This window comes from Globicephala melas, chromosome 11, assembly GCF_963455315.2.
Source record: "Globicephala melas chromosome 11, mGloMel1.2, whole genome shotgun sequence".
Classification (NCBI taxonomy): domain Eukaryota; kingdom Metazoa; phylum Chordata; class Mammalia; order Artiodactyla; family Delphinidae; genus Globicephala; species Globicephala melas.
Genome location: NC_083324.2, coordinates 83,239,520 through 83,255,686, shown reverse-complemented (window position 1 = coordinate 83,255,686; position 16,167 = coordinate 83,239,520). Strand labels below are relative to the sequence as shown.

The window sequence follows — 16,167 nt, the reverse complement described above, 5'->3', positions numbered from 1 at the left end:
GGTAAATAATTTGATCCAATTCTGATGTCATGAGGGAATTTAACCATTTCTCTCAAAGGTAATATTTAAGAATCGTCTTTGTCACAAAGTTTTATTTAGCTATAGGACTAGAAAGAGTGTATAGGGCCAGAATGGGTTCAACTAATTTGAGGATGGTTAAAGGTGAGCCATCAGCTGGTCCTACCAAAGAATACAGTAGGCAGAAAAATTGGAAGGATTATCTCAAGGCATACTTCTCAATAAATACTTCTTCTTCTCACGGTGATGCAATTTTTATACAGCACACAGAGATAAGTGGTGGAAAATAAATGGCTCATCTTAGGTGTAACCTTTCCTTATAGGAACAAATAAGATTTCAGTTTAAATGCTCTCAAATATTTTTCAAACTATCATTAATATAATTAAAATATTTCAATGATATTATTTAAATTATTATGTGTTCAAGTTGTGCTAGAGGAGACATATACATGTAAACCCAAATATTAATGTTTTATAAAGACATATAAATGACTCTTAAAATTACTATTTCAATATCTGTTAGGACCTTTGTTTGTCACCTACGATAGAAAGTTAATGCCCAAGGAAGGAAAAAAAAAAATCAAACTTCTTACCTCTTTGTAGTTAACAGTCCTATCCTGAAGGTGGAGAAGCTCCAGAGCTCTGTGACCTGAGAGAAATAAATACATAAATCAATTAAATTCAACTATAACTGAAAACAGAACTTCCTAGAGATCATTTTAAAAGAAAAATATATAATTTTGTGGTTGTAACTGTCAAGGAAGCGGGAAATGAAAGTTAACTTTGTACTAGTAATTTTCATTAGCTATAATTAGATTCAAACAATATTTATAGTTATAATACAAATCAAAATTGCATGATGATTTAAAGTTTCTGCTTAACTAGCTTTTATGACCTTGGGTAAGTTACTTAACCTCTCCAGGCCTCGGTTCCCACCTATGTAAAATTAAGTAAATAATATCTACCTTACAGGTTTGTTAAGAGAACCACAGAAAATAAATGCTAAGTGAGGAGCTCATGGCTGACACATGGCAGGAACTCAATAAACAGAAGTTGTCATCATCATATTTTGCAGCTCACTGGGGTAGATAAAGCCAAGTAGGAAATACAATACAGGGCCTAAACCATGGACTGAATCAGTGTTCCTTAAGTGTTTCATCACTGGACTACTTCAGAAGGACAAAAGTCTCAAAAAGCCACCTGCTCCACCCACACGCCCACACCCAAAAGATACATGCACCCACACCCTGAATCTCCTTAGAATCAACGAACACTAATTATGAAGAGACATTCAGAGGTGATACCTTATTTCTACTGGAAGTCACATCCAATTTTTTTTTAATTCATACAACAAAAATATAGCCACTACCATATTATAAGCATTTATACCATAAGAGAGACAAGGTCACAGCCCACAAATAACCTGTATATAGGATTCCAGTGATTTATAAACCCAAATCACTGAATGAGGCCAATTCTAATAATTAACTCACATAAATGTCAACCATCCACACAGGCCTACGTAAGAGGTGAAAACAAGAACCAGGATATTTATGAAATCTAAGTTATTAGTAAATAAGTGTTGTTTTAATTGCCTTTTATAGAAAAATATTCAGTGTGCAGATTAGGAGTTGCCTTCAATTATGTCCACATAAACATGTTTATTATTTTTTATTACATGTTTTATATTGAGCATATATTAGATTAATATATATTAACATATTATTAGCACCTTTGTTTTGCAACTACTGAAGAAACATGATTATCTGATTTTTAAAAATTTTTAGATTTCATGTCTAATTTTTAAAATCCAAAGATTAAAAACTTGAATATTCCCACTTATATTTGTTCCTCTTTGGCCCACTGCTATAATTTCAGCCATTTCATTTTCAGAGAACTTAGATGTGCAAAATAATTTAGAATTCATTAAGAAGTTCAGCTCTCTCATTTTGCAGAAGAAGAAGAGAGAGAGAAAGTGAATTGTTCAGAGTCACTCATGTAGTTTACAGCAGAGCTGGTACTAGAACCTAGGTCCAATTTCCTTTTCCACTGTCGCCTGACTCCCTTTTAGCAATAGATGTTTGGGTTTCTTAATAAATTTATTTTATTTATTTATTTTTGGCTGCATTGGGTCTTCATTGCTGCGCGTGGGCTTTTCTCTAGTTGTGGCGAGCGGAGGCTACTCTTCGTTGCGGCGCACGGGCTTCTCATCGCGGTGGCTTCTCTTGTTGCAGAGCACAGGCTCTAGGTGCGCAGGCTTCAACAGTTGTGGCTCGCGGGCTCTAGAGCGCAGGCTCAGTAGTTGTGGTGCACAGGCTTAGTTGCTCCGCGGCATGTGAGATCTTCCCAGACCAGGGCTCGAACCTGTGTCCCCTGCAATTGCAGGCAGATTCTTAACCACTGTGCCACCAGGGAAGCCCAGCAATAGATGTTTAATGGAAAGAACACTGGACCAGCTGTCAGGATATGTAATTCTTGACCAGGTCACTAACAAGTGAGCTGTGAAAACTCCCTGGGATCAGTTTCCTCTGCTGTAAAATAAAGGAACTAGACTCAGTGACCTCTAGTGTCCTTTCAGATCATAGAATTCTGTGATAATATAGTTCTTGCCCAGCTGAGCTCAATATTCTAGGTGTTTTGTACTGATAAATTTTTATATTTTATTTGTAATCTTGCTCTGTTTTGAATCTTCTAGAAGTAGCATAACTATAAAATATTGTTATTGTTTTTATCTAAAGAGTTAAAAAACATTACAAATACATTTTGTCCAAGAAACAACTTTTTGTGTTACCATTTACCTCTATCCAGGTAACTCAGCCTTTGCCCCTGAGCTCATAGGCACTAGCTTGCTGTACCCGTGTTCCCCAAATACTGACATCATTCTGGGCATTTCTAGTGCCAGGGACCATTCCTTGCCCTCCCTAAAGCCAACCATCTTTAAAGCCACTTGACTCAGGGGACCCACTCCCGTGGCCACACATGGTCCTTTACATATACTTGGAAATGTACAAACAAGCATAAATTCCTCACTCCTACCATATTCCACCCGTCTTTCTCCTCTCCCACTCTGTCAGTTCTTCTGCTTCATGGGAACCCCTAGTTTATCCAGTTCCTATTTCCCCACGCAGAGAAACAGCCAGGGACCCAATGACCAAAGAGGCTTCCTGTTCCTCCACGGACCTCACCCCAGTAGTCAATCCCCAATCCTGGACGACTCCATCTCTGGCTTTTTCTTCTCCACTGCCCCACGGCTCAGTGCAGCAGGGAAACTCATTATCAATACACGCGTTAGACTTTAAATCCCTTAACATTTCTGACAGATATACTGTCCTTAATACCATGACAAGGGGTCGGCACTTACCTATTTCTACGTGTGTTGAAATGCCACACGGTGAACTTCTAGGGCAGAGGGAGCCCAGTGCAATCAGCACTCCTGACCAGAATCTGAAAGTAGACATGCTCTCATTACTCCCTGCTCCTATGGTGACGAGAAATGCTCAGAGCTGCGGCAGCACGGAGTCTGAAATCCTGGCCCAGACCCACTGCTTTCCCCGCTAAGCAGGTCACTGACACGGGAAACCCAGGCTCATTTCAAAATAATATTTTCCAGTGAAGTCAACTGTTTAACTACTGTTTAACTTCACCAGAACAGCAAACAAACTCCACCTGGGAAAGAAAAAAGCGATAAACTGAAATCTAAATGCCTCCAGGTGGTGCTTTCCCATCTTCTGACCCCGCTTTCCCCTGGATTTCTTTTTAACATGAAATCTGGACGGAGACACAAGCAAAGTTGTCTCCAAATATTCTTCGCTTTCTTTAAAAAAAAAAAAAAAGACTCACCTGTCTCTATTGATAATAAGTATATTGGACCACCTCACCTTACAAGAGCCGATTTCTCTTGCATCTTTCCACACGTACGTCTGGTTACCCTGTCTCCTTAGCCTCTGAAGCCACAAGGGCTGGGAAATCTTTTATGACGATCAGCTGGAACCAGCTTCTCTTTCAGTATCTGGCAACAAATTATGACACTTGTGTGGGATTACACAACAGCAGCCACTCCTGGTCTTTTTATCTCTGGCTATTCTTATAGGGCTTATCCAGAGCTTGCTGCCTGGTCAGATTCCTGCAGCCCAAACGAAGATGCCAATACCACTGTCGGTGGGTGGGGAGTGGAGGGGCAAGTGGGGAGAGACAGATTTAGGACCAAGAAAGGAGGATTCAGAAAATGCTAGGTTCAGAATACACCTGACAAAGTATCCAATCTATAGCACTTAACCCATGGGAAACATTAGGTTTAACTCTTCATAGAAATGATGGTGATCTTAAAGCTCGAATTATGCATATTATACCTTAAAAACAAGAAAGGAGATTTTAAAAGAGTGGGAGGACACGGTATTCCTTCTCAGGTTAGCCAAACGGAAGAGAAGAATAGAAGATGGGATGATTTGAGACCCTGAGGTGTCTGCCAAGTTTCCTCTGTAACCCTAACTCTGCATCTGCAAAGCCCCAAGGAAAGGAATCCTAGAGCTCTCCCTCAACCCTGATGGCATGAGGCCCTGCTGCTCCTGTCTGTAGGTCAGAGGCCATAAGCTGATGTGTTTTGTTTGGCAAATAGGGTGTTTTATAAATTTAGGCCAATTTTTTTTTTTTTAATGGGGAAAATCCACATAGAAACTTAGATTTCTAGCTCTCTTTAAAAAAGCAAAACAACAAACTGGCTACATGAACTGACATTCCCATGTGATGTGACCACCAGCTGAAGCTGAAGAGCCAGCAGTCTCCCCTCCACAGACAGAGGGTGCCCTCCCCACGTCCTCCAGCCCGCCCCACACACACGTGTACAGGTTGCCATGCCCCTCTGGCCATCAGAGGCCATGGAGTTTGCTCCCCTGTCACTCCGGGCTTTCCAAAGCCTGCAAGTGAGGGGGAGGCAATTAGAACTTAGGGCTCTAGTAAGCCCAGAAGACCCAGGAGTATTCGATGAATAACAGTAAAGGGTTGCAAAGGGTCGACAGGGAAAATGTAACACTGCCTGAAGACAATATCTAATCAGGTTTAATAAAGCAAACCTATCCAAAAAGCACCAGAGAAAGAAATGGGTTCAGGGTTCAGTAACTAAGCCATATTAATGCCAAATTTCTCATTACATATATTTTTTGTGTTTAAGATTCAGAATGACTTAATTTTAGGTATGTAATAGAATGGGAGGGAATTATTTTCTTAGGCAGTACAGTGTAATGGTTTTGAGATAGGGCCTTTGTAGGACAATGCTGCTTGTAACAAAGATATGACTTTTAAAGGAAAGTTAAAATGGAGCTGGCAATATTAAGAAAACTACCTGACAAAGGTGTATGGAATTGTTTTTCTTTCTACCCCACTCCCTCTTTTCCTAATACAGGTGGCTTTGTTATATAATAGACATCATGAGTCTACCATTTAGAGCTTTTCTGGAAATAGAGACACAAGCTGAGAGGTAAACATGCAGGTATATTAAGGAATGAGTGGGGAGATACAGGCTTGAGAGCCACAAGGCCTTGGGTTTTATTTGGGTCCCTGTTCTGCTACCTTCTATTGGGGTGACCTTGGGCAAGTTACTAAAAGTTTCATTGCCTCAGTTTCCTTACTTATAAAATTATCCATAAAAATGGGGATAATAATGCCTACCATATAGGGTTGCCGTGAAGATCAGATGAGTATATAGGTAACATGCTTAAAAGAGACTGGTATAGGGGTTCCCTGGTGGCGCAGTGTTTGAGAGTCCGCCTGCCGATGCAGGGGACATGGGTTCGTGCCCCGGTCCGGGAAGATCCCACATGCCGCGAGCGGCTGGGCCCGTGAGCCATTGCTGCTGAGCCTGCGCGTCCGGAGCCTGTGCTCCCAATGGAAGGGGCCACAACGGTGAGAGGCCCGCACACCACCAAAAAAAAAAAAAAAAAAAAGTGACTGGTATACAGTAAGTGTTTAATGAATGTTAACTATTATCATTCAAAAGAAATGTTCCCTTTCTAAAAGATGCACCTCAGACTTCTATTGAGTAACTATATTCCTTATTGAATTTAAAAATTTTACACTCAGATATACAGCAATATACCTTTTATAACAGTTTAGATTGGTGTATGAAGCCAACACAGGGTAGGACTTTTGAAGTGAAGGTGGGTCTCCTTGTGCAGTTAAATGAGATAAAATTTTGAGGTCCAGAAACTTTTGAGATAAAGCAGACAATTTCAGTTCGCTTCTGCACAGTCTAATATGTTGCTGTCATCATAGTGCCCTTATAGTGAATGGAAGAGAGGATGGAGAAAGTGAGAATTAGAGGTAGAGGACAGGGGAAAGCCAAGGGGAAAGGAAGAAAGGTCCCTGTCACCTGGTGGTCTTATCCTTTTAAGCCCTGGTGAACACAACTGGCCAGCTCTGGGCGGGCCTAGAAGCAAGCCCGGAACCAGGAGGGAATTTTTCCCACTCTAAATAGGAACTTGCAAAGAGCACAGAACAGTGAGTTGGGGAGAAGGGCAGGGGACATGGTGAATTTCCTAGGCCCTGGGCACTTTTGCCTTGGTTGGGGTGGGGGGGAGGGTCCCTTCCTTCATAAAAATAAACTTTTAAAAAATCATATTTTACATCTGCATTGGTATAAAGGTTATTAATACTGAACGTAAAAGCTTATTTTTTTATTCTGATTTTATAAGAAGATCAATATTTTTGTGTTCCCCTAAAAGTCCTATGGGCCCTAGGCAGAGTGTGCACCGTTTGAAATAGAACCTTGCAAAATAAGTTAAAAAAAAAGTAATTTTGGATCGAGAGAGGCAGCCACAGCGGACTTCACTTTTCTGGGACTTAGTTTTTGCTCAGCAGAATGGATTTCCCCAACCCTTAGAAATCAACTATCCGTAGAGCTCCCTCTGCAGGCCGTAGGTGGAAGCACACCAGCTCCCCAGTCCCGAATGTGATACCCAACCAGCTGTGGTCTCCATCAGGACTGCCTCTCACCTCCCAATTCCTTCAGTAGAATACAGAACCCAAAAGTGAACCCACTCACACAAAAGATTAAACTCTATTTAATTAAGTGCTATTCCCATTTCTGCCAAATTTGACGGACTCAAGATTGAGTGACAGTGACTCAGCAAAAACCAAAGTCAAAATATAAAGTACCGCCTCGGCCTTTTACAAATAAAAATCTAGAAAAGGTAAAGAGCCCACAGGCTCTGCAAAAGCCAGCAAGAGACTCTCCACTCAGGAGAGATACAGAAGGAGTTTTTTGAGACTAGCGATCCAATCAACGCCTAGAGTCAGGCTTCATTTGAACCCACAAATTCCGAGTACAGGCCTGCTATTTTTATCTTTATCCTCATCGAAGTTGAGGCTTCCTTGCTACTTCCAGGGTTTTAGGCCAAGTCTAATTGTGATTATACCTTGGTTGATGATTTTGACAAAATGGTCCCACTGACTAGTAGGTGTCCTAACTTTAGTCTTACTAGTTGTTTGAACCAGGGCAGCTAGCATGGCTTTGAACACTGCTGCATTTAACGTACTGAGTAATGCTGTACTGAGCATATGTTAAATCACAACAAACCTATGGGGTAGGTATTGTTCCATTCTACAAAGGACAGGAAGGAGGTTAAATAAATTGTAGAAGGTTACACAGCTTGCCAACAACAGATTCTGAGCTTAGATCCAAGTCTGTTCGTCTCCAAAGGCGCTTATATCATGGGCACCCCTGCTTGCTCCCAGTTAATGGAGAGAACACTTAGACACACACCTAGAAAAGCATCCAGGCAGCAGAACGGTGGACCACACTGCACCCCCTCGGAGAACCCTCGCCCCAAATCCTGAGCGCACAGGAGCATTGGCAATAAAGAATCGTGATCACGTCCTTAGAAGCTGGGGCAGACACCAGCATATTCATGGGCCAAGCACAAATTCCGGTGGCGGGGGAATGCCGGTTTGGGGGAATGCCGGTTTGGGGAAGTGGTGGAGAGAGGGAGCGGTTCTCTTACAGCGGTTGAGGGGCTAAGGAAAAGTTAGACAAACGAGAGGGACAAAGGTGACGGCATGGCGGTCCTCAGGTGTCTCTCCCAGCGACCCTTCCCAGCTCGCGCAGGAAGCCAAGCCGCCCAGCGCTCAGGGTTAAGGTCCAGACTGCGCGGAGATGCAGAGCGAAGAGCGCGGGGAGAGGGCGCTGCTTCGCGTCTCGGCCACCTTCAGCCCGCGTCCGCCGCCACCCGGCGCGTCCCCGCCGCCGCCTGGATCCCTGCACTCGGGTGCGCACGCTCGCTTGCCTGCTTCCTGCCGCCGCCGCCGCCTGGGCCATGGCGACCTGTTTTCGGCTGCGGAGCTGCCTGGCCCTGCACCTCCCCCGGACGCCTCCCAGCCGGGTCCTCCGCCCCCGCGCCGGCTACCCGGTGGCCCGGATTCGCGGCTACGCCCGGGGCCCAGCGGGCCTTTCCTCGGCCCTGCTGCGCACCGACGGCTTCGTGGGCGGCAGCTGGCTCTCGGCCGCCGACACCTTCCCGGTGCACGACCCGGCCAGCGGCGCCGAGCTGGGCTTGGTGGCCGACTGCGGGGTACCCGAGGCCCGCGCCGCCGTGCGTGCCGCCTACGAGGCTTTCTGCAGCTGGAGGGGGGTCTCGGCCAAGGTGAGTGCGCGCCGGGTCCAGGGGGCGATCGGGCTTTGCCCTCTAGTGAAACCAGCTGTCACCTCCCCTCCCCAATGCTCCGGCATACACCACGCGGACAGTCATGGTAACAAGAAAAGAGATGGCCAACAAATCCGTTTGGAGCGTCGGCTTTGTGCCAAGCCCTGTGCCGGCGCTAGGGAGCACAGCCCCAGCCTCAAGCCTCATAAAGTATCCAGTAGGTGAGGCAGAACACCAACATGCGATTACAAGCGAGCAGGCCGATGCGTGCGTGCGTGTGTGCATGTGTGTTGCGGGTGGAGGGCGGGAAGGGTCAGGGAAGGTGAGAGCACGAGTGACTTCAGAGCATCTTCAGTGGTCCACAAGGAGGCTGGTAGTGAGTGCCTCGGGCTCGAGTCACGAACTCGGCAGTGGAGAGAACTGGGGAAAAGAATCGAGCAGGGGAAGCGACCAGTTCAGGACCAGTCTCCAGGTTTGGGGCCTGATTAGAGAGCTCCATCTATTAACTGACAGAGAATAGTGGAGAATTGGGGGTGCGGGATGGGGGCTGTTAGAGCATTTATTATGTGACACCTAGGAGTCAGCCCAGTGAAGTGACTGTCCACCCTGTCCGTCAGCATCCCCCCTCTGAAGGAAGATACAAATCCAGCAATAAGGTCCAAGTACCCGAGGGAGTCGTAGCTTTCATTCATCCATTAGATGTTGTCTGGGCAACTGCTATGCCACGCACTGTGGGAGGTGCTTGCCATACAGCAATCAACAAAAAAGATTCCTGCCCTCTTGGAGTTCACTTGGGGGTGAGGGGTGGGAGGGGAGTTCTAACCTGTAAACAAAACATAGCTAAACAAATATGTTAGAAGTGATGGATGCTATGAGGGAAAAAAAAGGTAGAGAAGGAAGGCTAAGAGGATCAGAGGCCAGAGAAAAGGGGCAAGATGCAAAATAAGTAGTGTGGGCAGGTGTATTGGTTTGCTAGGGCCGCCATAAGAGTATCACAGACTAGGTGGCTTAAACAGTAGGAATTTCTGGTCTCAAAGCTCAGGAAGCTAGAAATCTGCTATCAAGGTGTGGGCAGGCTTGGTTTCTTCTGAGGCCCCTCTCTCTGGCTTGTAGATGGCCGTCGTCCCCCATCTTCACATGCTTCTGCCTCTGAACTTGTCAGTGTCCTAGTCTCTTCTTGTGAAGACGCTAGCTATATTGGGTTAGGATCCACCCTAATGACCTCATTTAACCTTAAAAACCTCTTTCGGGCTTCCCTGGTGGCGCAGTGGTTGAGAGTCCACCTGCCAATTCAGGGGACGTGGGTTCGTGCCCCGGTCCAGGAAGATCCCACATGCCGCGGAGCGGCTGGGCCCATGAGCCATGGCCGCTGAGCCTGCGCATCCGGAGCCTGTGCTCCGCAGCGGGAGAGGCCACAACAGTGAGAGGCCCGCATGCCGCAAAAAACAAAAAAAACTCTTTCAAGACCCTATCTCCAAATGCAGTCACACTCTGAGGTACTGGGGGGTTATATGAATTGGGGGGACCCTATAACATCAGGGTAGGCCTCATTGAGGACATGAGATGCAAAGACCAAAGGAGGTGAGGGAATTCAGCTGGAGCAAAAATCCTGAGTCAGGGGCATGCCTGACACAGGTGTAGATCAGCAAGGAGGCCTGTGTGCTGAGGGGACTAACGTGGGGGGAGAGTCTTAGGAGGAGGGTGCTGGATCCAGTGGGCTGCGGAGCTGTTTTAGGGACTGAGTGGGGTTTTACTGCGAGTGAGGCGGGGCTCCATTTCAAAGGGTTTCAGTCTATTCACAGTGCCGAGAATAGACTGAAGGGTGGGCAATGGTGGAAGCCCAGAGGGCTAGGAGGCTGTGCCGGTGATTCATGTGGGAGATGCTGACGGGCCTGCACTAGGGTGGGAGCCGTTCAGGCGGTGAGCAGTGTTCTGATCAAGGATATATCCTGAAGGTAGAGGCAACTGGATTCCCTGACAGATTATTAGACGAGGTGTGAGAGAAAGACAGGATGGAATGATGACCCCAGGGCTTCTGGCCAGAGCCACTGGAAGGAAGGAGTAACTATCCAGAGACGGGAAGGGGGTGAGAGGAGCAGCATTGGGGCGAGACATCGGAGCTCAGCTTTGGACACACTGAGTCTGAGATGTTGTTAGTCACCAAGTGAGGGTGTTAAGTAGGATGTTGGCTACGTGAGTCAGGAGAGGGAGGCCTGAGCTAGAGACAACACGCGTATGCACTTACAGCTGTGGGAATTTACAGGACGGGTGGGCATCGAGGCTGAGCCCTGGGCCCTCTGCTGTTGTTTTGGAGCCCCACCCGGGCCCGCAGCCTCAAGCCTGCCGTGTAGGGGTGTTACAGTGCCCTGGAGCTCTTCCAGGTGCAGTCAGGTGGTCTTGCCTGGGGCTTCTTGAAAGGACCTTGGAGCGTCTTACTAAGGAAGTGGTGGGTTTGGCTTCCTAAGGAAGCTGGGTCCACCTCTGCAGCTTGGACGGTGGGGTGCAAACGCAGCTTGTAAGGCAGCTTTCTTGCCCCGAGGCCTCTGCTGCTCGCCCCGCTGCCCCCCAGCTATCTTCTGCTTTCCTCTCTAGGCCCACTCACGTCCCGCCATTCCTGGGGTCTGGCTCGTGTATCATGTCTACCATGGCGTCCGTTGGACCACACAGCCTTCCATCAGTCTCCCCCGAACCCGTAGCGTGGCCCGTACCCTTGTCTCGCCCTTCCCCTTGACGTCTTTTGCATTACTTCATGTCTTTCTTTTCACGCGTTTTATGACCTCCTTTCTCCACCCTGTGAACTCCTGGAGGAGTTCAGGGAAAGATGGTTACTGACGCGTTTACTGACCGCCTTATAAGCTGATGCATTACTTTCTTGTGGCCTGCTGTAACGAATCACCCCAAACTCAGGGACTTAACAAAACGCAACAACACAAACTTATTCTTACAGTTCTGGAGGTCAGAAGTCCAAAACGGGTTTGCAGGGCTGCATTCCTTCAGGAACTCTAGGGCTTTCCTTGCTTTTTCCAGCTTCTAGAAGCCGCCCGCAGTCTGTGGTCTGTGGCCCCAGAGCACTCCAACCTCTCCTTCTGTATCACACCTCCCACGCTGCCTCTGCCCCGCCTCTCTCCCTCTTATAGACATCCTTGTTGGTTACACTGGCCCCACCTGGGTAATTCAGGATCGTCTCCTTACCGCAAGGTCCTTAATCACGTCGGCAGAATCCCTTCTGCCTTGTAAAGTAATATGTTCACAGGTTCCAGGGATTAGGCTGAGGCCCTCTTTGAGGGCTGTTGTTGTGCCTTCCACAGCTGAGTACTGTTCTTGGTGCTCCAGGTGCGTTTTGTTTAGTCCTTTCAATGGCCCTGTGAGGTAGACAGTCGAGCCATGCTGTGCACGAGGAAACTGGCTTACAGAGGCTCCTGGTTATGTAACTTCACTGTTGCTCAAGTGGAGGGTCTGGGATTTGAGCCCCACGTTACTCCATCCACCACCAGCCTCCCCAGCCCCCTGTCTGAGGCCTGCACACTTACTCAGATCCTTACAAAGGCTGGAGAAGTTTCCTGGGGCTGGCGTCACAGAGTACCACAAACTTGGTGGTTTAAACCACAGAAATGTGTCACCTCAGTTCCGGAGGCAAGAAGCCTGAAATCAAGGTGTCGGCAGGGTTGGCTCCTTCTGAGGGCTCCGAGGGAAGGAACGGTTCCAGGTCTCTCTCCTTGGTTTATAGATGGCCATCTTCTCCCTGTGTCTCTCTGTGTCATCTTCCCTCTGTGCGTGCTTCTGTCTTGTCCAAATTTCCCCTTTTTATAAGGACATCAGTCATAGTGGGTTAGGGCCCATCCCGATGACCTTGTCTTAACTGGATGACCTCTGTCAAGACCCTATCTCCCCATCTCTGAGGGGCTGGGAACTGGGACTCCAACACGCCTTTTTTGCGCAGGCGCAACTAACCCATAACACGGGCCGCGCACACCGAGGGCAGTTTGTGGCCTCTGCTGGTGTCTGTGTTCAGACTGGACCCTGGGTTTTCTGCCAGCAAGCAGAATCTGCTTTTTATTCTTACCGTTCTCATGCTTTCCGTGTTCTTCTCTCATTCTCTCTCAGACTCTGTGTGGTGCTCTATTCCTTGCAGGCCATTTACTCACATTTCTTTTTTTTCTCTAATCCAGGCCTCCTAGATTTTAGTCTTTCCTTTCTTACCCAGAATAAGTCACAGCACACAGGCCCACAGTCATCAGATTCTTAATCAGTGTTGCACAGAGTGAGGGTGAAATTACTGCAGTAATACTGTTTTAAGAGCTGTCAATGCCTGTTCTCTGGGGGTTGGAGATTCAGAAGACTTCATCTCAACAACACCCTTGAGAGCTAAGATAACGAAGCTTATTAGCTTATCCAAAATAGGGAAGGGAAAGAACCCAGAGAAAGATGGTTAGTGGTGCTTACAGTCTCAGGCTCCCTGCTCATGAGTGGAATGAGAAAATAATTTAAATCTTAACACCTGCTGGATGGATTAGGATGACAGAATCACAAACAAGCTTTGCTCGTTGCTGTGGGCAACCTTTCAGCAGGTAGGAATAAACCAAAAATTCTCCTTTGCTTCGGATACACCTGTTTGGATGCAGGAAGCCAGAGCTCGGGGGCACATCTTCCTTCGGGGCACCTCTGTGTGGCCTGGTTGACCTGGATTTTCTGGGCCGTCTTTTTTTTTATGGTTTTATATGAGTTCCTTTAAAAAAAATTTTTTTTGTTTTTCTTTTTTTGCGGTACGTGGGCCTCTCACTGTTGTGGCCTCTCCCGTCGCGGACCACAGGCTCCGGACGCGCAGGCTCAGCGGCCATGGCTCACGGGCCCAGCCGCTCCGCGGCATGTGGGATCTTCCCGGACCGGGGCACGAACCCGTGTCCCCTGCATCGGCAGGCGGACTCTCAACCACTGCGCCACCAGGGAAGCCCTAAAAAAATTTTTTTTAAGAAACCATTTCTTCCATAATATACTTAATAATCCAATTTATTCATTCATCCTTTTATCTTTGGAAATTTTAAAAAACTGTGATAAAATGTACATAACATAAAACTTACCATTTTAGCCATTTGCAAGTGTACCGTTCAGTGGCATCAAGGGCATCCACGGTGTCGTGCCTGGGCCCTCTTCTTAAGTGTGCAAAACCCCTTCAGATGCCTTACACACCCTGCAACCTCCACCCCAGTCTGTGGGACAAATTTAACTAGCCAGTGAGTCGTTAAAATAAAGAACTATACTTGAGGACATTGTGTTGAGTGAAATAAGCCTGTCACGGGACAAAGGCTGTATGATTCTACCTATATAAGGTACCTAGAGCAGTCCAGTTCACAGAGACAGAAAGTAGAATCGTGCTTGTCAGAGGCTGCGGGGAGTGGAGAGTTATTGTTTAACAGGTACAGAGTCTCCGTTCTGCAAGACGAAAAGCATTCTGGGAGATGGATGGTGGTGACTGTTGCACAATACTGTGAATGTGCTTAATGCCACTGAACTGCACACTTAAAAATGATTAAGATGGCAAATTTTAGTGTATTTCACTGCAATTAAACATACCTTTTTTTTAAAGTAAGGAACTATACCTTAGTGTGGTGAAAGTTATTCATATTTACCATAAATAGTAACAGCTGTTCCACAGAACTTTTTTCTCTCTTACAATTTATGACTCCGCACACCTTGTTAGATGCAACTTGAAAATTGGATCTTTGTTATCACTTATCAAAGAAAGATCTGTACACCTGAAACAAATATGTGTGTCAATTATACCTCAATTTAAAAAAAAAGGTCAATGTATGTCTCCCCAAGAATGAGACCACACAGCAAATATTTTAGGAAACTGAAGATTATTTAATAGTCTCTCTTACACTTGGCATTTTACTATTTTTTAATTCTTTTTCAGGAGAGGAGTTCTTTACTTCGGAAATGGTACGACTTAATGATACAAAATAAGGATGACCTTGCCAAGATAATCACAGCTGAAAGTGTAAGTTCAGGACGCTAACTTACTACCTGAAGAAATTGTCCGGGAGTTCTTAGACTGAAGGATGGGGAAGCCTCTAACTTCAGTGCTGTAGCTAAAGAAAACGTGAATTCCTTGCCTAACAATCAGATATCAGCTAATTCTTATTTTGGGCACAAAATTAAGTCAGGCACGCCTATTTAATAATATGCAAGAAATAGATTTTGAGTGGGACTGCGTGAATACTGCTTTTCCACCATTCCAGGTTTTTAGCATGTGATTGCGTTGATTGATTTTTCATGTTGTTTTTGTACATTTTCAAAGGTACCAGTTTTTTGGTTGCTCTAATAAATTACTCTCCACCGTTCACAACATTTAGAAGATGTTAGAAGGAAAAAAAATTGAAGAGGCAGTTCTAGGTTCCTCCTCCTAATTGTGAACATATTGAGAATGCAAATGACGATTGTGGCTCAGGGCGGTCTTGAAACTGTTAGGTGTCATTTCGGGGGCCTCCAAGAAGCCTGGTCCTTTATGTCTCAGTGCAGAAACAACAATTCAACGAGAGGCAAAGTGATAGATAAGAAGTGATTTAGGACTTCCCTGGTGGCGCTGTGGTTAAGAATCCGCCTGCCAATGCAGGGGACACGGGTTCGAGCCCTGGTCCGGGAAGATCCCACGTGCCACGAAGCAACTAACCCCGTGTGCCACAACTACTGAGCCTGCACTCTAGAGCCCACGAACCACAACTACTGAGCCCACGTGCCACAACTACTGAAGCCCGTGCGCCTAGAGCCTGTGCTCTGCAACAGGAGAAGCCACTGCAATGAGAAGCCCATGCACCGCAACAAAGAGTAGCCCCTGCTCGCCTCAACTAGAGAAAGCCAGTGTGCAGCAGCAAAGACCCAATGCAACCATAAATAAATATATAAATTTATTTTTTTTTAAAGTGATTTATTAGAATAGGTTGCTTGTGAGGCTTACAAGCGGGCAGGCAAGCAGTGCGCTGCCCCAAGTACTTAGTGGGTTACATTTTTATAATCAAAGGAAGAGAGGGGAGGGGGGAAGACCTTCTTTGTCTTTCTTGAGTAGGTATCACGTTTCCGTCATCGGCTCCGCCTCCACTTCGAGTTTTTTGTCCCTACATGGTCAGGCCAGGACTGTCATGGCACTTTGGAAAAATTATTTCAGGTCTCACTACAATGAGGGTCTTTCACTTTGAAATGTCCTTTCCATAAATGATTTTTGTGTGTGCACAGAGCATGTGCTGGGGGTCATTAACTTGATGACACCACCGACAGGCTGTAGGTCTCATGCCACCATTGTTTTATTGTACTGGGGCATGTCTCATGCTTCTGTTGTATGATTTTGTTGCTAATCAAGTGAGCTTGATTTTGTTAAGCAAGCCAATCTGGCTGTGATGCTAAGCGACTTGTTCGGCTCTATGAGTCAAGCAAGCCCACATTGTTTCAGGATTTTCCCATTACTTTCTTGAGTGATCATTAACCTTACTGTGGTCTCCTAAAGTCCCCTCTCTATCTACAG

General features: G+C 46.2%; 2 protein-coding genes across 7 annotated transcripts in view; one reads left to right on the top strand and one right to left on the bottom strand.

Annotated features, from left to right (window-relative positions):
- The window catches only part of GPLD1 (glycosylphosphatidylinositol specific phospholipase D1), an 87,983-nt gene that overhangs the window by 47,728 nt on the left and 24,088 nt on the right, over positions 1–16,167 (bottom strand). For 4 of the 6 annotated variants that reach the window (XM_060307971.1, XM_060307969.1, XM_060307972.1 and 1 more), the window contains 2 exons: positions 3,380–3,462; positions 612–667 (listed from right to left, as the gene is read on the bottom strand). In XM_060307971.1, the coding sequence (XP_060163954.1) occupies positions 612–667; positions 3,380–3,462 (139 nt within the window). Of the gene's footprint in view, positions 1–611; positions 668–3,379; positions 3,545–3,896; positions 4,025–16,167 lie in introns of those variants that run through there. The other 2 variants (XM_030881279.2, XM_030881281.2) reach the window with 2 other exon arrangements.
- Positions 8,221–16,167, top strand: part of ALDH5A1 (aldehyde dehydrogenase 5 family member A1) — a 30,226-nt gene continuing 22,279 nt past the window's right edge. The window contains exons 1-2 of the mRNA XM_030881282.3: positions 8,221–8,651; positions 14,566–14,649. Coding sequence (XP_030737142.2) covers positions 8,325–8,651; positions 14,566–14,649 — 411 coding nt within the window. The 5' untranslated portion in view covers positions 8,221–8,324. The remainder of the gene's footprint in view (positions 8,652–14,565; positions 14,650–16,167) is intronic.